This window comes from Megalobrama amblycephala, unplaced genomic scaffold (genome assembly GCF_018812025.1).
Source record: "Megalobrama amblycephala isolate DHTTF-2021 unplaced genomic scaffold, ASM1881202v1 scaffold201, whole genome shotgun sequence".
Classification (NCBI taxonomy): Eukaryota; Metazoa; Chordata; class Actinopteri; order Cypriniformes; family Xenocyprididae; genus Megalobrama; species Megalobrama amblycephala.
In genome coordinates this window covers 241168-262649 of record NW_025953337.1, presented here as the reverse complement: position 1 = coordinate 262649, position 21482 = coordinate 241168, and the positions used below count along the sequence as shown (strand labels likewise).

The 21482-nt window shown below is 37.1% G+C and overlaps 1 protein-coding gene across 1 annotated transcript in view; it reads right to left on the bottom strand.

The window, feature by feature from the left end:
* Positions 1-21003, bottom strand: part of LOC125260957 (LIM and SH3 domain protein 1-like) — a 93497-nt gene extending 72494 nt beyond the window's left edge. The window contains exons 1-2 of the mRNA XM_048179503.1: positions 20749-21003; positions 3662-3756 (exon numbers count right to left, since the gene is read on the bottom strand). Coding sequence (XP_048035460.1) covers positions 3662-3756; positions 20749-20817 — 164 coding nt within the window. The 5' untranslated portion in view covers positions 20818-21003. The remainder of the gene's footprint in view (positions 1-3661; positions 3757-20748) is intronic.
* Between the last annotated feature and the right edge of the window lie 479 nt (positions 21004-21482).

The window sequence follows — 21482 nt, the reverse complement described above, 5'->3', positions numbered from 1 at the left end:
GGTCCCGCTGAGGAGTATCAATCTTCAATTGGTCACACGTCTTCATGTGATACAAATTCGCATGTCAGAGTTCACCAGACTTTGGAACACATTGAAATGAGAAACCTCTTCGCATGAGCTTGCGTTTCCTGTCCCCCACATTCATTTGCATGTGAATGGAATGAAAAGTGTAGTGTGACTGCCCCTTTACCCAACAGTTACCCTAACAGTTTTAAATTAGAACTTCCCCAAGTGAGTAACAGGAAAAGTTCACATATGATGTGGAAAATGTTCACCTAAAGATGGCCTATCTTCATCTTCTCAACCTCAGCATAACTTGTATATGTTGAAGACAAATCCCAAAATGGATTTGTTGAAAATGAGGTCAAATTGAACCTCCTAGCCTTGTCTAAATAAAGCTCAATGTGTTGCAGGGAAAGAGAACAAAAACTTCCTGTGGCAGTTTGAACTGAGCTAAAGAGATGCACTATAAGTCACAGGTGAGGGTGACCTCAGAAAGAATGGCCCTTTTAGAATGAAGCACCTTTTCTTATCTAAGCCTACCTAACGAACACCAAGACTGATCTGGTTTGCCTGACACGAGAAACAATAGGCCTACAATGATTGTGGTCTTGTATGTTTCAAATAAAGCAGAACATACCCACAAAGAGTGCTTTATTGAACTCACAAGACCTGTGCAAACAGCCACATAGATGTAGGACATTGTATTGTTGTGGAAGAATATTTCATTCACTTCCACATGAAAGTAAATATCAGGCTAAGGGGGCTTTCACACAAGCAGTTTAGTTTGAAACAGAGCACATTTCGGCATAGGCTGGGCTGGCCCAAGAATTCTGGCTTCCTCAAATGTAGGCATGTGACGGTATCAAATTTTCATGTTGCGATTGCTGAAGCTTTTATCACAGTATACGGTATTATCACGATATTGAAATAAGTTGCAAAAAAAAGTGTTGTCATACTATAACAGGTTTAAGAACTCTTTTTGTAATAACAAAAAGAACTCTGAATGTTTAAATACAATACACCAAAAATATATAAAGTAACATTTTCAAACAGATTAAAGTGCAAAAGAATTAGGCTATAAAGAACAACAGGCAACACTTTACAATAAGGTCTCATTATTTAATGCATTAAATAAGATTGAATAGCTACATTTGTTACAGAAAGTATTATTTTTTTGTTAATGTTAGTTAAGAAATACAACTGAACATTGTTAGTTTTATCTCATTAAATAAGTTCTTTTGATTTTAGTAATGTTATTAAACAGTAACTAAGAAATTAACATTAACTAAGAATAATTAATGCTTTATAAGTATTTTTTATTGTGAGTTTGGTAATAATGTATTAGCATGTTAACTAGTGAACTCATATGTCTCAAAGTTTTACTGAACAATAACAAATAATCAGAATATTCCTAATCATTATGGCATGTTGTAGTCCAGATTAAAATATAAGTTTGAAAATAAATAGCCTATTAAGTCTTTAAGTATTAAAGGTGCCGTAGAACGTCTTTTCAAAAGATGTAATATAAGTCTAAGGTGTCCCCTGAATGTGTCTGTGAAGTTTCAGCTCAAAATACCCCATAGATTTTTTTAAATTAATTTTTTTAAGTGCCTATTTTGGGGCATCATTAACTATGCACCGATTCAGGCTGTGTGGCCCCTTTAAATCTCTCGCTCCCTGCCCTCCAGAGCTCTCGACTATAAGTGCAGTTATACAGTGCATAAACAAAGTTCACACAGCTAATATAACCCTCAAATGGATCTTTACAAGATGTTCATCATTCATGCTGCATGCATACATTGATTCCTGTGAGTATAGTATTTATGTGGATGTTTACATTTGATTCTGAATGAGTTTGAGGCTATATGCTCTGTGGCTAACGGGCTAATGCTACACTGGTGGAGAGATTTACAAAGAATGAAGTTGTGAGATTTACAAAGAATGAATGTCTGCCCTTGTGTAATGCCTTGAACATGGGCTGGCATATGCAAATATCGGGGTCATACATATTCATGTTATGTTGAGATTCGCCTGTTTTCCGGAGGTCTTTTAAACAAATGAGATTTATATAAGGAGGAGGAAGCAATAGAGTTTGAAACTCAACATAAGTCTTTTCCATGTACTGAACTCTTGTTATTCAACTATGCCGAGGTAAATTCAATTTTTGATTCTAGGGCACCTTTAAGAATTTGGTGCTGTGATGAACAACATTGAGATTACAAAAAACTGAATGGCTGTTTGTAGCATTTCTTAAAAACTGTTTATTAGCGCAGTTGCTTTGTTTGCGGGGTTTCCGGGGTAACCGCTGCATTCTGTTGTTTCATCAGTGCCCTCTGCTGTCAGAGAGTGAACATGCACTTTCATTCAGAGCTTCTCCTTCACTCGTTCCGCCATATGCTTCTCATGCATGTTGGGCTTGTTTACATCTGAGCGCGTGTCCCTTTGACACAGAATACAACGGTGTTGTGCATTTTATATGGCTGATGGGGAAAGTATTCTTAAATGCATTATAAAAATTGTAATAATTTGTAATAAATAATTATTTACGGTATTTTGAAGTGCCCACAATAACAATATCATGCATATTCATTATCGCGATATATCGCATTACCGAATATCGGCACATGTCTAATCAAATGAACAAGAACTCTTACAGGATTCCTCCACAAAATGAAGCTTGGCCAGAAATGTTTGTCTTACCTAACAGAACTTCAAATATTTGTCATTGGAGAAGTGATACGGTTAATGTGCATCTGTGTGTTTATGCAACTTTATGCAACTGAAGCATCTTGCTGTCAGATTTTTTTTTCTACTGGGGCCAACAGCACAAAAACATAATGGTGCAGTCAAAATTTAGACAAAATATAAATAAATGCTTAAAGGGAAAGTTCACTCCAGAAATAAAATTATCATCATCTGCTCATCCTCATGTTGTTCTTAACCTGTATGATTTATTTAGTGAACAGTGAGCAGTGACAGTCAAATAACAGATTTTTTTTTTTTTAAATCTAGTTTAAAATACATCTGCCAAGTTCTTAGAAATGTACTCTTTGTATTAATGTTGGTTTCATATTGTTTTGAAAAACTTTTAAAAAATTTAACAAGAAAGTAAAACAATGACATTATCCATATACCTTTTAACCCCCAAGTGTACATGCAGTTAGTTGTTATTACTCAGTACTTAAATGTATAATTATACTGTAATACTGACACCTTAAAATAAAGTAACCCCTAACTTTAACCCTATAGTAATTACATGTAGTTAATTAATATTACACAGTACTTAAATGTATAATTACACTCTAAAAAGGACACCTTAAAATAAAGTGTGTAACTCAAATGTTTTTCCGAATATTAATATAACAAAACTGCTTCACTGCTTATTTTTTAATAAGTAATAAAATATATTATGCAAAACTACTAAGAATTTTTATTCATAATGATATCAACACAGTTAAAAAATGAATTCTAATTAATAAACTGAAATTTATATAATAGTAAAAAAGTATTTGTGTCACTGTATGAAGTGCATTTTTATGTATTTCTGAATAAATGAATAGTTCCAAACAAAAGAAAATGAGAATCAAGTCATGGACCCAGGACTGAAATTTAGATTTCAAGTCCGATATTTCAGGAATGTTTTTTTTTTTTTACTTACTGGCTGCAGTAGGGTTTCTTGTCAAAGCCTTTGTAGTTCTTCATATTCAGAGTCATTTTGCAAACCTCACAGCTGAAACATCCTTTGTGCCAATACTGTAAAAGAAAGAAAAGTAGAGAAAAGGCAAATTTATTGAGTATAACAAGACTTCTGAGAAGGCTGGAATCAATGTGGGAAGCATACTTATAAGCTAAGAGTGGACTCTTGCAAAGAATCCACTAGTTTAAACGAGATGCTTCCAGATATCTCTATATTTTAATGGTGTAGCCTTGTGGTTACTGATCAGGTAACCAAAAGGTTTTAAGTTCAAAATAAGCTATCACCATTGTGCTTTTGAGTGAAGCATTTAACCCCAGGTTGCTCCAGGGGGACTTTCCCTGTATCTTAAAATGGTGAAATTATGGGGTGTCACATGACCCGTGAGTATGATGGCAGCTAACCCTACTCATTATCATTTATATATCAAAGTTCTTTCGCTAATTGCTCGTCATGTTGTTTTATGTTTTGACACTGGGCACTGAAAGCAAATGCAGCGTGATCATGCACACACCGCTATGATCGCATCTGCTAAGGAGAAGCAGCAGCAGTTTATTGAAGCACAGTTTAAAACATTGCAAGACAGACTGGATAATATTCAGTCAGAGCTCTCCAGCTACTCTAATGGGGTGAGAGAACTGCGTGATAGATACTCCAGTCTGAACAGCCGGGATGGCAAACTGGAGAAGAATCATGACAAATGTCATGCAAGGACTGACGAACTTTTAGGAAAAGATGGCTGATTTTGAAGACCGGAGCCGCAGGGATAATGTTTGTATTATGAATCTCCTGGAAGGCGTGGAAGCCACAAATCGTCTCAGGTTACCTAGCGTAACCTCGGTTCCCTGAGAAGAGGGATGGAGACACTGCATCACTGAAGGTGGCGCTATGGCTTATCCTCTCCTTCCTTGAATCTACTAAAGCCTTATGAAATCGCCCGCCAATGGCATTCAAGCACACAATATCAAGCCAATCAAAGGCTTTCTCAGCATCTAAATACAAAGTTGCACACGGTATGTCCATTCCACTGTCTATGTGTATAACATGTAGTAATCGGCCACAAGACGAGATTTAATGAAACCGGTCTGATCATTGGTCCCTCTAGGGGGGTCCGGGGGCCAATGTCCACCCTTCACAGAATCCTGTGGGAAACACTGAAATATGTCATGGATTTTTTAAATAACGTAAATTTTTAATTGGCTTTCCACTACATATTTCAGTAAGAGACATAAATTACGTTATATTAAGCCATACAAGTCTTAACACCAGGGGTCCCCTTTAAAGGATGCTCTTGTACGTATGAAAAGAGGTATCCCTCCAGATCTATACCTTTCTTTCTGGGATGAGCTGGGACAGACTTTGTTGAATATGATTCAGGCCAAAGTTTTGGCCTCCCGTATGCATTTATGACTAAATTGGTGCATAATGATCAGACCGGTTTCATTAAATCTCGTCTTGTGACCGATAATGTTAGCTCGTACATATTATACACATAGCCAGTGGAATGGACATACCGTGTGCACCTTTGTATTTAGACGCTGAGAAAGCCTTTGATTGGCTTGAATGGCATTACATTTGGTCAGTATTGAAATACCTTGGTTTAGGCAGAGATTATATTAATACTGTAAAAGTATTATATGCCAATCCTTCCGCTGTGGTCATGACAGGGGGCACCACCTCTCCAATGATTTCTATATTACATGGGACTCGTGAGGGATGCCCTCTCGCCACTCTTATTTGCACTCTCTCTTGAGCCTCTTGCACAGAAAATTCATCAACATTCTTTGGTTAGCTCTATCACTTAGCAACACTTCATAGAATTTCATTATATGCAGATGAAGATTCTTTTATATGTTAGTAATAAAGCTACGTCTATTCATCATATTTTGTCTGTATAATTTTGTACAAACAATTAGCCAATTCTCTGGGTATAAGATTAATTGGAATAAATCTTCATTGATGCACTTAAACAATTCATCTTCTAACTCTGTTTTGACATCTTTTATACTGATAGTAACCAGCTTTAGATATTTGGGTGTGGACATATTTCCATCTCTGCACACAACAGCTGAGAAATTTCCAGGGTAAATATAATCGGGTAGAGATGGACCTGACTTGTTGGTCAACACTACCTTTATCTTTACAAGCTTGGATTTCTGTTGTCAAAATGGATATTTTGCCTTGCATTAATTTTTTTCTGCTATGGTACATCTGTCGCTACCTTTAGATGACTGGTCTAAACTGCAAAGACTAATTTCTAAATTCATATGGAACGGCAAGTCCCCTCATATAAAGTATTCAACACTGCAGCGTTGCAAAAATGCCAGCGGTCTTGCATTACCGGACTTTAAGCTTTATCACTGGGCTTTCATCTTATGACCTCTTACAGCATGGTTGAATCCTGGCTCTGCTGTATCTTGGCAACCAACTGAATTCAATCTGGTTTTACCTTAGACTACAATATTTGATTTATTGCAACATTCCGTTGAAGAATGCGAAACAGCATTTTGGCCCAATAATAGCATACCTTCTTTCTACCTGGTGTGTGGCTTCAAAGTTTTCCCACAATGACCATAAATGGCATTCTGAATTATTCCATAATCATAATCATCTTTTAGATAATAAACCTTTTGTTTTCTCAGACTGGAGTGATAAAGGGATTCATGTTGTAGCTGATGTCTGGAGGGACAATGGTTTACGGCATAATGGTTTAATGGGTTTTTAACCCCTTTACGTTCACGCATCGTCGACGGCCTCACGTGTGACATTGTTTACATTTTATCAAGTAAAATGTTCAAGTTGAGTGAAATTTATCAAGTTGTGTGAAAGATACAAGAATGCTGATTCAACCTGTACAAGCATTATACTATGGCGTTATTTTACTGTCAATTGTCGAGAGCACATTATTGTGACGCGAGAGCATATCAATGTAATGCGCGAGCGCAAATCTGTCCGCTCGCGCTTGGATTTCCTCTGCTCTCGCGCAAATCTGTCCGCTCGCTCAAATATACAGTGCTCTCTTATGAACTGCCTCTCCTCTCGCTCAGATACTGCGTGTGCACGCTCAAACTGTTTCCTGCGTGCTCAAACTGTTTCCTGCGTGCTCAAACTGTTTCCTGCGTGCTCAAACTGTTTCCTGCGTGCTCAAACTGTTTCCTGCGCGCTCAAACTGTTTCCTGCGCGCTCAAACTGCACATGTAGTATGGAGTCAAATTAATGCCTTAAAGTTTTGCACAAAAATAAAGTTTTGAAAAACAAAAAAAAGAATTGAGCAATAAAAAAATGTTTTGCAAACAAAAATAAAGAATTGCAAAGGAAAAATAAAGTATTGAGCAGAAAAAAATAAGTTTTGCAAGCAAAAATAATAAATTGCAAAATAAAATAACGTAGTGCAAAAATAAAAATATAATCAATTACAAAAATCAATGACAGCTGTAATCCTATTTTATCTTTGCCACATATTTTTCATGCTCAAACCTACTAAATCATTTGCAACGCTCATTTTATTCTGCGTTTCAGTCAAGCGTGCGCTCATGATACCGGCTTTCGTTTGCGCTGCACTGTTCTGTGCGGTTCTCTTTATGGCACTGGTTTGACGTGGGGGTGGAGTCAAGAAACGGGGGCACGCCCCCGCGAAACACGTCATCGGCAGGAGACGCAGATCGCAACAGAACAGATCAAGCATAGAGACAGAGCGCATTTATTATAATCTGAAAACCACGCCCACCGGGGGAAAAACAATCCAACCGTCTCCATTGACTTTGTAATGCATGAGGCTGCCTCCTTGTCTTTTCTGACTCATTACAAAAAAACAGAACAATGCCTAAAAGCTGCTGTGTGACAAGGTGTACAGCTAACAAGCTAAAAAACCCAGAAATAAGTTTTTATAAGCTGTCGACCCCAAAAAACGAATGTTTAAGGACACAAAAGTGGATACAGGCAGTGAGACAGAGCACAACAGGTCATATTACTATAAGAAATGCATTGGAGGGGGTCGTAATTGGCGACAACATATGCTAAACAAACCAACAAAAACAAACCATTCATTATTTTTAACCATGTCAAAGAATTATTTCACCTGTCGCCGATTACGTTCCCCTCCAATGCATTTCGCGGGGGCGTGCCCCCGTTTCTTGACTCCACCCCCACGTCAAACCAGTGCCATAAAGAGATCCGCGCAGAAAAGTGCAGCGCAAAAGAAAATCAGTATCATGAGCGCACGCTTGACTGAAACGCAGAATAAAATGAGCGTTGCAAATGATTTAGTAGGTTTGAGCATGAAAAATATGTGGCAAAGATAAAATAGGATTACAGCTGTCATTGATTTTTGTAATTGATTATATTTTTATTTTTGCACTACTTTATTTTATTTTGCAATTTATTATTTTTGTTTGCAAAACTTATTTTTTTCTGCTCAATACTTTATTTTTCCTTTGCAATTCTTTATTTTTGTTTGCAAAACATTTTTTTATTGCTCAATTCTTTTTTGTGTTTTGCAAAACTTTATTTTTGTGCAAAACTTTAAGGCATTAATTTGACCCCCATGTGTGCGCTCACGAATCTCTCCGTGCTCTTGCAGAAATTAATTTGCTTTTGGATTAAATGCTGTCAAAAGTTATCAACCAATCAGAAGAGACGACTGATCCATGAAAATGCTACGTGGAATCTTATTGGCTGAGAGTGAACTGCGCCTGGAATTCTTTCGACAAAAATATATATTTTATTTCTTTACAATTTAATAATATTTATCAAATGTAACCTAGTCTAACTGCATCACATTACAGGTCAAACCCCTATTTATCTAAACAAACAAACAAAAAATGTTTCTTAAAGTTATTGTGGTCATACGTTTTGTGTTTAAATTAAAAAAAAAAAATAGGTAACATTTTACAATAAGGTTTTTATTTGTTAACATTAGTTAATGTATTATCTAACATGAACTAACAATGTGCAATACATTACTGTAATTATTAATCTTTGTTAACGTTAAAAATACAGCTGTTTGTTGGTTGTTTACTTCACAGTGCATTTAATAATGTTAACAAATACAACATTTGATTTTAATAACGTATTAGTAAATGTTGAAATTAACATTAACAAATATTAATAAATGCTGAAGAAGAGCAATTCATTATTAGTTAATGTTAACTAATGCAGTTAAATAATGTTAATGAAACCTTATTGTAAAGTATTACCAACAAACATCTTCTGATTTAAGACCGAACAAGATCAGGGTCAAATCGTCATTCCCTTAATACTTAATGTGGAGATCACATATACCACTATAGTCAATTTCTTTTGAGGTCTGGTATAAAACATGACATACAAAAATACCTAAGCTCTTGTGTATGCACGATTAAGCAAAAGAACGCGATCTTATTCCTAAATGACAACGATTCGGTTATGTCTATTAAACCTTTTGAAATTACAATCATACCAGAATATTTAAACCTGCTTTTGCATTGCTGCTGAAAGCAGTGGTCATGTAAGCTATATGTTTTAAACAGCTTCACAAAGTGTTTTCAACAACATACTATTGCTACATCTGTGTTGCAAACATTAAATAATGCAAGTATTGCAATAACAATTTATAGTCTGAATATACACTGATTTCAGCAATTAAAATAAGTAGCTAAATGAATGTTGAAACTAATGTTGTTACACTGTTCTGCCAGTAGGTGGTGACCAGTGACTGTTAAAATGTATTTGATGTATCAGAATCATTAATTCCAGACCTCAAAAGAAATTGACTATGGTGGTATATGTGATCTCCACATTAAGTATTAAGGGAATGACGATTTGACCCTGATCTTGTTCGGTCTTAAATCAGAAGATGTTTGTTGGTAATACTTTACAATAAGGTTTCATTAACATTATTTAACTGCATTAGTTAACATTAACTAATAATGAATTGCTCTTCTTCAGCATTTATTAATATTTGTTAATGTTAATTTCAACATTTACTAATACGTTATTAAAATCAAATGTTGTATTTGTTAACATTATTAAATGCACTGTGAAGTAAACAACCAACAAACAGCTGTATTTTTAACGTTAACAAAGATTAATAATTACAGTAATGTATTGCACATTGTTAGTTCATGTTAGATAATACATTAACTAATGTTAACAAATAAAAACCTTATTGTAAAATGTTACCTATTTTTTTTTTTTTAAATTTCAACACAAAACGTATGACCACAATAACTTTAAGAAACATTTTTTGTTTGTTTGTTTAGATAAATCGGGGTTTGACCTGTAATGTGATGCAGTTAGACTAGGTTACATTTGATAAATATTATTAAATTGTGAATAAATAAAATACATATCTTTGTCGAAAGAATTCCAGGCGCAGTTCACTCTCAGCCAATAAGATTCCACGTATCATTTTCATGGATCAGTCGTCTCTTCTGATTGGTTTATAACTTTTGACAGCGTTTAATCCAAAAGCAAATTAATTTCTGCAAGAGCACGGAGAGATTCGTGAGCGCACATGTGCAGTTTGAGCGCGCAGGACACGTTTGAGCACGCAGGAAACAGTTTGAGCACGCAGGAAACAGTTTGAGCACGCAGGAAACAGTTTGAGCACGCAGGAAACAGTTTGAGCGTGCACACGCAGTATCTGAGCGAGAGGAGAGGCAGTTCATAAGAGAGCACTGTATATTTGAGCGCGCGCGTCCAGATTTGCGCGAGAGCAAAGGAAATCCGCGCGCGAGTGGACAGATTTGCGCTCGCGCATTACATTGATATGCTCTCGCGTCACAATAATGTGCTCTGGACAATTGACAGTAAAATAACGCCATATTATACAACCAAGATAACTTTATAGTAGTTTTTTGTTATTCTGTATGACCGTGATCAATTTCCTAAGACAACAAAAGGGAGGGGGCATCCTTACCTTTTTGTGTCGTGGAACTGTAATGTTTGGCAGTATAATGGTGACATCGACGTTTTTTCCATGGGAAGAGTCCAATACACGATTCCCATAGTAAATATTTGTCCAAAAGCATGAAAACTGGTATAAACATCGATATAACTTTTATTGTTTACATCCTGTAAGCGCTATTCACGGGTGCGCTGTCATGTTTATTCGACGAACTGTCCACATCTAGCGCTTTATTCAATGAAATATAACAAATCACTGTATTTAGTAGAGTGTCTGTAAATGAATGAGAACAGCCCAGAAGATGTCCGATGAAAACTGGACACATATACATGTATAAAAAAAAAGTTGACAGGCGCTTTCAAGTGACGTGTGATTACGCACAGGCAAACGTAAGTGGGAAAAAAAGTAAAAAGACAGCAATGGCAAACTATTGTGTTGTCATGTAACGTTAGCCTATGCAATAACGATTACGGCAATGTGTTGATTTGCATAATTTCGCGTGTAATACATTGTTGTTTAGTGTGCATAACAACACACCTGCTGCCCACTAGCACTCGCACTGCTAGCATAATCTCGTGTGCAATACGTTCGTCAGCCATGGATCAGCGTCGTGTACAGAAGTTGTTTTCTCCTGTTTCTGCATTGGAAGAACAAATGCGAAGCAGTGATGAAGAAAATGTGGATAATTCGGAGGAGAGTGTTGTATCTAGCGTCTTTATTGCAGTCTTGGTCATTAGCTGCTGGTGTAAATGTTCAGTAAGGGTAACAATAGAGTGAGTATCATGGTAAATTGCTTTGTGTAAATGATCCTTTGCGTTTGAATAGAAAAATTGTAAACTGATGTAAATCTGCCATCAGGGCAACAACAGGGTGTGGTTATGGCTGTATGTTGCTGTATGTAAATGATCCCTGGAATTTGAATATAAAACTTAAGATTGTGTAAATGTGCCATCAGGGCAACAACAGGCTGGCTATGGCTGTATATTGCTGTATGTAAATGATCCTTGGAATTTGAATAGAAAAATTTAAGATTGTGTAAATGTGCCATCAGGGCAACAACAGGCTGGCTATGGCTGTATATTGCTGTATGTAAATGATCCTTGGAATTTGAATAGAAAATTTAAGATTGTGTAAATGTGCCATCAGGGCAACAACAGGCTGGCTATGGCTGTATATTGCTGTATGTAAATAATCCTTGGATTGCATTTTTCTAAACTTTTAAGAGGAAAAAAAATATACCAGATATAGTATATAAATTGTGCTTTGTCATATTGGAATGATAAAATGTATGGGAATTATCAAATAGACTTCTTATACTTCACAGTAAAAGGTGGTTACCAAGTGTCCCTTTGGCATCTCCAAGTGGCCTTTTTGGGAAGGTGCCTAGACATGCACTGAAATAAACGGTTGTAAAAAAAATCATTTTTGCTTGTATCACCTTCAAATTTTAAACATATATTGATTAGACATATGGCTTTAGTTTGCTTATGTTTCCAGGCCCCTATGTATCTGCCTTTTGCATTTTTCATTTCCATAAACAATTATTATGAAAAAAATAAAAATGATCCTTTGTGTTTGAGCTTTTTTATCTCTCTATTGGTAATTTCTAGACTAATTCTGAGTATTTCATAGTAAACTGTAAAGTGTCAGCTTTCAAATGATACCTTGGTTTTGTGTGTAGTCTAGAGGACTTGTTAGCAGCAACCATTTTATTTTGGGTATGTCATTTTTTCTCCTTGGCCAAAAGTGGGGGTGACTGGTAAGGGGTTAATGATTTATGGGCAAAATATAATTTACCAGGCACTTCATTCTTCTTTTATCTGTGCCTGAGATCTGCCATGTTTGCATATGGGGTTCTTTGAGGCCCTATCATACTTTGCATTACTTGATTACTACATATGGAATTACAAAGGGTATTGTTTCATCATTGTACCTTTTGAAAACCTCTTATAAAACGTTACCAGTTGTGGACAGTTGGTACAGTGATATTTATGGGGCTGGCCCAGAGGACAGTAATGGCATATGTTGAGATTCAAAATGGGCTAACATCAAACATGTCTCTAAAAACCCTAATCATCAATTGATTCACTTCAAGATGATTCACAGGATGTATCTCACTCCCAGGAAGCTTCATTTAATGAAGCTTTCCATCTCTCCTACATGTAACTTTTGCTCAAGTGGGTGTATAGGTACATTTATATACATGTTTTGGGACTGCCTTGAAGTCAACAAGTTTTGGAGACAGATTTCAATGCTGAAGGACATTTTGGAGTTTGAGGTATCATGTTGTCCGAGACTTTTACTTCTATAGGCCAGAACACACCAAGCCGACGCCGACGAACTTAGTGGAGACGAAAGCAGACTGCAGGGTTGGCTCACGTCGGCAGCGTCTGTGTCCAAAGTTGCCCTTCCACACCAAACCGACGCTAAACAGCCGACGGCCAAGCAGCACGTCAGTTCTGCGCCTGCGTGAGATGAAATGCCTTTCCGAAACAGCAGGCGGCAGTAGCTGAGCAGCCAATCAGAATCATCAGATGGCCCGACGGCCCAACGAGCTCCAACGGCGATTCAACATTTCAAATCGGCCGAAAAAAGGCAGACGAGGACCAACTTCAGCCGACGGTGCGGAACAGACTGAGAAAACTTAGTCGGCCGACGAAGAAAAACTGCCCGACGGCCGACCGTCGGCTTGGTGTGTCCCTGCCTTATGTGATAATTCCTCTTACACTCTCTCTTCAACTCAGAAAATGTTGTTTTTCTGTGGACTTACTGCAGCTAAGAAAATGCTTGCCTTGCACTGGAAACCTCCACACTCTCTTGCTTGGACCCACTGGATGCACTTTCTTGGACATTGCAAACATGGAGCTCTCAGTGGCAAGGTTACACAGAACGTCTCAGAGGACTATCTCAGCATGGCTAGATGCTATGGTAAACGTACCTATTAAGCTCACCAAAATCTACAATGAGACATTTTTAGTGCACAGGATATTGGTTTCAGTACAAGAAGTTATGTTAAAATAAAATATTAATCTCTCACACAATAATATTTAATTTTATTTTATTTTAAATGACAAAAGCATTTCAATTAAGATGTACATCATTAAATGCAAAAAGTCTGGCTGTGCTTAATGGGCACATTTTTGTACCCTTTAAGCACACCCCTGTTGCCATTAAGCTCACAACATGTTTTGTAAAAATTATTGTTTATTTTTAACAACCTTTTTAAAGAATTGAAAAATGTTTTATTTGAAGGTACAGAGTCAATCACAAAAACAAACAGAACACTAAAAGCAAGCAACAAGGCATTCAATTTGATCATTTATATGTTCTAATTCATGACCAGTAGGGCTGCACGATATATATCGCATGAGATTGTCACGCGCATTTCGTCAGTAAAGCCGGTTCCCTGATTACCGCTAAATCGCCATCACCTGCTTTCAAATGGAGCGGCATTTAATAGACAGAACCGTAGATCACTGACAAGCCACGCAATATCACGTTCATATCGCAGATGAATCGCCTTCGATAATGAACGCGATATTGCGTGGCTTGTCAGTGAACTACGGCTCTGTCTATTAAATGCCGCTCCATTTGAAAGCAGGTGATGGCGATTTAGCGGTAATCAGGGAACCGGCTTTACTGACGGAATGCGCGTGACAATCTCATGCGATATATCGTGCAGCCCTAATGACCAGTGTTTTATTTTGCTCTGCTCTATCCTCTGTGCTTCCGCGTTCATCATTACGTCATGCGTTAGGTCAGAGTTCACTCTTTCGCCGTAAATCGATGTGTACACCTGTCTGTCGGAAGCTAGTTATTTTATTTTTTTAAGTTTTAAATTTAAATATTTTTCTTACAAAAACCCATCGCTTCACTTAAGAAGGCCTTTCTTAACCCCCTGGAGCCATGTGGATATCTTTTATGATGGATGGTTGCACTTTTTTGGGCTTCAAAATTTCATCCTCTATTTACTGTCATTATAAAGCTTGGAAGAGCAAGGACATTATTTAATATAACTCCGATTGTATTCGTCTTAAAGAAGAAAGTCATATACACTTAGTATAGCTTTATGGTGAGTAAATCATAGGGTAATTTTTATTTTTCGGTGAACTATCCTTTTAAGTCTGTGAAAATAAGTTATTAATAATTTTATAAAGATTAACTTTAAATATTAACTGATGGTCATCACTTTAAGTCTGTTTATGAAGTATTTACATAGACGTTTAATGTGGATGAGCTTAAAGGGAGCATACTGAGCTTAATTGGAGCAGCAACAATTTTTAATAAATATTACATTAAATTTAAAAGGAAAAGATTTTGCTAAATAAATAATCTAGGTAATGTATTAAGTTTATACATATTTTAATATGAACAGCTATTATTGACAATATCTATGAAATTATACTTTTTTCTTATTGAAGTCACACTGAAGTTGTGTGATTTTCAGCAGTTTAAAACCACAAACCATCAATAAACTGTAAATTTATAATATTATGGATTCAAAAGTACAAGCCATCAATGCCTGTAAAGTTATATATTTGTGTAGCAAACAATCTTATACAGCTAGTAAGCTAACTATGTTCTGTAGCATCTGCGCTATATTGCTATGTTAGATCTTTTGGATCTAACTGTAATTATTTTCCACATGCAGGTCCCAGGTTATAATTAGGGATGTCCAGATCCGATCACGTGGTTTCAGACTCGATCGGAATCGGACGTTACCTCCCGATCAGGACTCGGATATATATGTATTAGGGGTGCAACGGTTCTCGGTAAAAAATCGAACCGTACGGTTCTCCACTTATTATTTATTATTTAAGAGCTGCTGTGCAGCCAAATTATGTACCAGTTATCAATGTAAAGCTGCTTTGACACAATCTGCATTGTAAAAAGCGCTATATAAATAAAGGTGACTTGACTTGACTTGACGGTTCGGTACGCACTTGCACCGCGGTCCATCTTGACGACGCATCTATTGGTTAATATGGTTTGTTTAAAATAGTAACGTGGAAAACAGACAGAGTTCAGATAATGTATGTTTCAGTCGATGGATGCACAAAACGTTACAACAACGATAATCAGAAAGCGTGGACAAAACAGTCACTCTTTGTAAACTGTTAACTGCGAGTGCAGTCTGCTCTAATGTCCAGTCATTTACGCCGTCATCACCCGGGTGTTGATAGCGCGCGAGCGCAGGTGAGACCTGAACAGCACACGTTGCTGTCTGTGTTTAAACTAACTCATTTAAGCCTTGCTGATTTAAACCTTCAAGAACAAGACGCGAAAGAGAACTCGCACGCGCTGTGAGAAGATTTGTGTGCTCTCATCCGTACCGCGCACACGCTTATTCCAGTCAGCGCGCAAATACTGAGTTCTCTTTTAAGTCTTGCGCTTCGGCGGCCACATTCATACAAAAAATTATGTCAACATGCCCGTCCTAGCGAGTATCCTAGCAAACATAGTCGGTTATGTCTTAAGTGAACGTATATTAGTCGAGAAAGACAGCGCATGTGGAACAGTATATGTACTGAATCGTGCATGTCTTAAAGGGAAAACAACTATTCTTGCTGCCTGTATTTAATGTTAAATCAAACAACAAATAACAAAGAAATCACTCACTGCTCTTGACTGAATAGTTTTTGTAACTTCAATAATGATTAATCTTTATTTATTTTATACAGATAATATGCAGTGATATTTTATATTTGATTACTGTTAGATACCTGAAAAACCTGAAAAGCACTGTTCCTGGATCTGTTTTTTCGCTCTTCTTTATTCTTTTTTATGTAGGCTATTATAGAAGTATCGGATCGGGACTCGGTATCGGCAGATACTCAAAATCAAATGACTCGGACTCAGACTCTAGGGCAAAAAAACGTGATCGGGACATTCCTAGTTATAATATGCAAAAAGTCTAAACATTAATCTCCTAATTTTGCAGTAAGTAGTTATAACTACCCCCAGAAAGGCTTAACCACCTTAAAAATGCACATTTAAGGAGCTCCTCTTTTGGTGAAAGTTTTCAGACAGCTTTCAAAATGGCCACCAGACAGTGTGAACACATGGATACCCTTATCTGCAATGGTCTGATTTTCTTGAAATTATAGGAGGTATGAAGTAACAAACACATCAATTGGTTAAGACATCAAGTAGGATAATACATTATTTTTTTATTTTTATAATCTAAGCTCAAAGTTGGCAGTGTGCTTAATGGGCATTTGAGCTTAAAGGTGCCCTAGATTCAAAAATTGAATTTACCTCAGCATAGTTAAATAACAAGAGTACATGGAAAAGACATACAGTGAGTCTCAAACTCCATTGTTTCCTCCTTCTTATATAAATCACATTTGTTTAAAAGACCTCCAAAGAACAGGCGAATCTCAACATAACACCGACTGTTACGGGTGTATGCCCCCAATATTTGCATATGCCAGCCCATGATTGAGGCATTACACAAGGGCAGCCAATATTAACGTCTGGATGTGCAGAGCTGAATCAACAGACTAGGTAAGCAAGCAAGGACAATAGCAAAAAATGGCAGATGGAGCAATAATAACTGACATGATTCATGATAACATGATATTTTTAGTGATATTTGTAAATTGTCTTTCTAAATGTTTCGTTAGCATGTTGCTAATGTACTGTTAAATGTGGTTAAAGTTACCATCGTTTCTTACTGTATTCACGGAGACAAGAGCCATCGCTATTTTCATTTTTAAACACTTGCAGTCTGTATAATGCATAAACACAACTTCATTCTTTATAAATCTCTCCAACAGTGTAGCATTAGCCGTTAGCCACGGAGCATAGCCTCAAACTCATTCAGAATGAATGTAAACATCAAAATAAACACTGTACTTACGCGATTAGACATGCTGCATGACGAACACTTTGTAAAGATCCATTTTGAGGGTTATATTAGCTGTTTGAACTTTTTTTATGTTGTTCAAGGCAAGCGCAAGCTCTTGGGGCGTGGAGCACGAGAATTAAAGGGCCACACACCCTGAATCGGCTCATTTCTAATTATGCCCCAAAATAGGCAGTTAAAAAAATGAATTAAAAAAAATCTATGGAGTATTTTGAGCTGAAAGTTCACAGACACATTCAGGGGACACCTTAGACTTATATTACATCATTTAAAAAAACGTTCTAGGGCACCTTTAATAGGTACGTTTACCCTATTTCAAAAATTAAGTAGCGGTTGTAAGATCTGTCTCATGTTCCTACTTTATAATTTTTTTTTTTTTACTGTATTTGGATTTTGTTTTGCACTGCTCTTAGACTATTTAATGTATGTTCTGAATGTACTTTTGTGAGATGGGGGTGGGTGAGGGTTTGGTCACTTTGGGAATGTGGAAGGGTAATCTAGAAAAAAAAAGGTGTTTTTATTTTTATTTTTTAACATTAATATTCTGTAACTCAAATTTGATCACAAACAAAGATGAAGTTAGCCATTGTTGCTTAAATTCCAACGACCCCAGTTGTGTGGCAAATAAAGACTCCAATGCATGGCCTCTGTATTCAACAATACCTGAATAGCTCACCTCACTGTTATAAACTTTGACCTCTGTATTTGCCTAACTATCTAATGGGTAAATATTCAGACTGATCCTACTGATTTCATAAGACTTTCTAAGACCTGGAAGTTATACATTAGTGGCATTTAGTACTAGTCTTTCATTTGGCAAAATTCTTCCACATCTGTTGTTTTTGTTCAATGACAAATAAGGCAAAGGACCATCCAATTCTCAATGTCATCACTGAAATGTCTGACATAAAAGCACATTGACAGCTGTACACCAGCACAAAGAGATTAATAAACCAGCAAGTCCTCTGCAGTTTTCCAGAATCCAGGACACTGCAGATGAAGTGGTCCTATAGCTAAACATAAGACTGTAAAATCTGCAAAGCTCGATAAAGCACCTCAGAGACGTTTGGATTCCCACTAATATGGTATTGTTAGCAATGCAGTCATTTAGACCACACTCCTCATCTACAGCCATAAAGTCATGCATAATTTTACTAACTCAACCTAAAGCCGGGCACACATTTAACGACTAGCTAAAACATTCTAAGACTGTGCTCAACATACAAGCGATTGTTTCCTGCGACTGGAGCCGATTTAAATACTTACACATGGAATTTGAACACCGACTAATCGCAGACTGAACGCAACTGGCTCTGACTGGACGCGTTTGAGCGCGATCAGTCATAAGTATCAATTTACATTCATAATCGGCCTTACAATCGTTAAGTGTGTCCCCGGCTTAAGACAATTTATTTTCATCATTTTTTTTTTTTTCTAATTGCATATCACAATCCTAAAAAAGTAATTTCAATCATGACAACTCTCGGAGTGGATTAAATTCAACCAGCATTTATTGGCATGGGGTATGAAGTATACATGGCTTGATTTTGGCATACGAGATCTGCTACGCTGCTGCTGCAGTTACTGCTGCTGCTGTTGCTGCTGAGCAAATACAAATTGTTCAGCTTAGTCAAATAAAACAACAAGGAAAAGGCTGCTGCAAGAATGGTAGAACCCCCGTAGCAGATCTCGCTGGGGAGGAGGAGGGATAACAGCGCTTCACATTGCGCAGCTTGTCGATCGCAGGCTAGGGTACGATATATATGGTTACGTGGATATGGAATTACTTCCGATTGGCTGATGCCATGGCGTAGAAAGAACCAATCAGCGCTCGGTTAGAGTTTCATGACTGAACTTGTATTTACTATCACTTTTGATCAATTAAATTTTTATTTTGTTGTAGACATAGTGGTACCTTTTATGTGTTCTCTGGTACTTTCAATTGCCGAAACATTGCCTTTCATAAACCCGCATATAAACACAGTTGTTGACATTGACATGGACACAGCTGATTACCTCAAATGGGACCAATGGGGAATAATCTAATCAGTATCAGATGGCAACTATAATGTGGAAGAAATGATGACAGCATGAGAACATTCCAGCAGCTGGAAAAGGACCTCAACTGCTTAGCTGTTACTGACTCACTGGACTTCCCACTCACCCAACAAATCACCCTATACATCCTCCAGGCAGACAACCTTGACATTGTACCTTTCTTAACTTCTATCTGTGTTATTTTCTTATTGCCAGTGAGAGACAAATCGTTCATAAAAATGAAAGCTTGAAGGTAGACATATAATGATTCCTAATATATGGTGATAGCCTTTCACAGAAAAAAACAAAAACATCTACCATACACAAGGTCAGCCACAAGTGTCCTAACAATATTTTGCTTTCCGCAATAACACAACTCCTCAAAATAACCACCAACATAATTTAAATGCATACCATGCGCCAAACATGTCAAGGCCTGCAAGTGACATCTGGAAAGGATGTGGTGTCATCAACCAGAATATATTAAAATAATAAAACACACAGTACACACAGTAACTGACACAGTAAAACAAAGCAAAGGCTAATGGCAAATTCACTTAATATAGTAAGAAGAAAACTGAAAAAAATGTGTAGTTTAAACATATAAAAGAAGACCAGGGGTCATAAGCCAAAACTGACAGTCATCAGTCCTATTACACCCTTACAAAAAATTATATGTATATAACAGTCTTTCTGGAAGTCTCTTTAATTAATTTATGGACAATTAAACCAGCCCTAACAGGTCTTTAAAAAGACATCGACTGTAAACCGCTAACACGGCTACGCCCACATTTTTCTTAAACAGTTAAGATAAATAATAGCAATCAATCCAGATCATGCAGTAAAACACCCGTTCGTTGCAAATGACTGTTGTATCCTATTGAAAAATCCCGAGCATGTTGCATAGGCTACATACATCTAGACTAAATAGTTTGTTTCGTTTATTGGAATGTGTTGCTACAGGAAGTTGAAAAGTGAAGCCAACTCAGTATAAAATGAAACAAAACATGTTTAAAACCGATGTCTATGATTTGCGCGCACGGTTTGATAATCATTATTCAATACAAAAAATATACCGTGTATGTTACATTTATACATTACGGAAGGGGTACTGTTTACACTTGAATTGTGCAAATGGAAATAAATCAATAACTCGCTCATACCGAATAATGAAATATACAGTGTGCTTACAGAATTCAACGTTATGTAAACGTGTGGATAATGGTTTTATTGTATTAAGACATTATAAGCATAACTCACCTTGTCCAAACAATTTACTTTTTCTGTAGGGTACACAATCTTGTCACATCTGCTACACAGTGGGTTCATGATGGTCAGCTTGCTTTTGGCCTCCTTAAATGGTTCTAAAGCAACTGGCCAAAAAATCCGATCGATCTATATAATGGACCAAAAATTACACGGAAGCGGATGTTGGATATGCCACCGTTTGCTGTCACAGCCAACTAAACTAAACGCTCTGTTTTGGGCGCGTTCCTAAACCACGCCTCACCACACGAACGTTTGTAGCCATGTCCGATTCCTAAAAGAATCGTTTATTTGAGTCGGATCTTTTCCATGAATCTGTTGAACCGGTTCACACGTCCAACCGTAGCGCTGTGTCCCATTTCGCCTACTTGTACTACGCCCTAAAATGATGTACTCTTTTGTGAAGAAAAAGTACACACTTTTGAATGTGTAGCAGAAGAGTAGACAAGCTGTGGGACATAGCCAGTGGCGAGGCCACAACTTAAAGGTGCGTTCACGTGGCCTCGTAATTCCTGTAGTTACGAGATTCTAGCTTGTAAAAAGCGTTCATGTCCTCGTAGAGCTCGTAATTACAGCTTGTAAGCTGGGAGTTTTCTGAAAGCTCCCAGATATACCACGTGGCCGCGCTGTACCACCTGACAGCTGTAGATTCATTTAGGCATTGACAGTGCTGCCATGGAAACGCAATTCCCAGTTCAAGGACCAAAAGGACGTGAACAGCTCCGAAT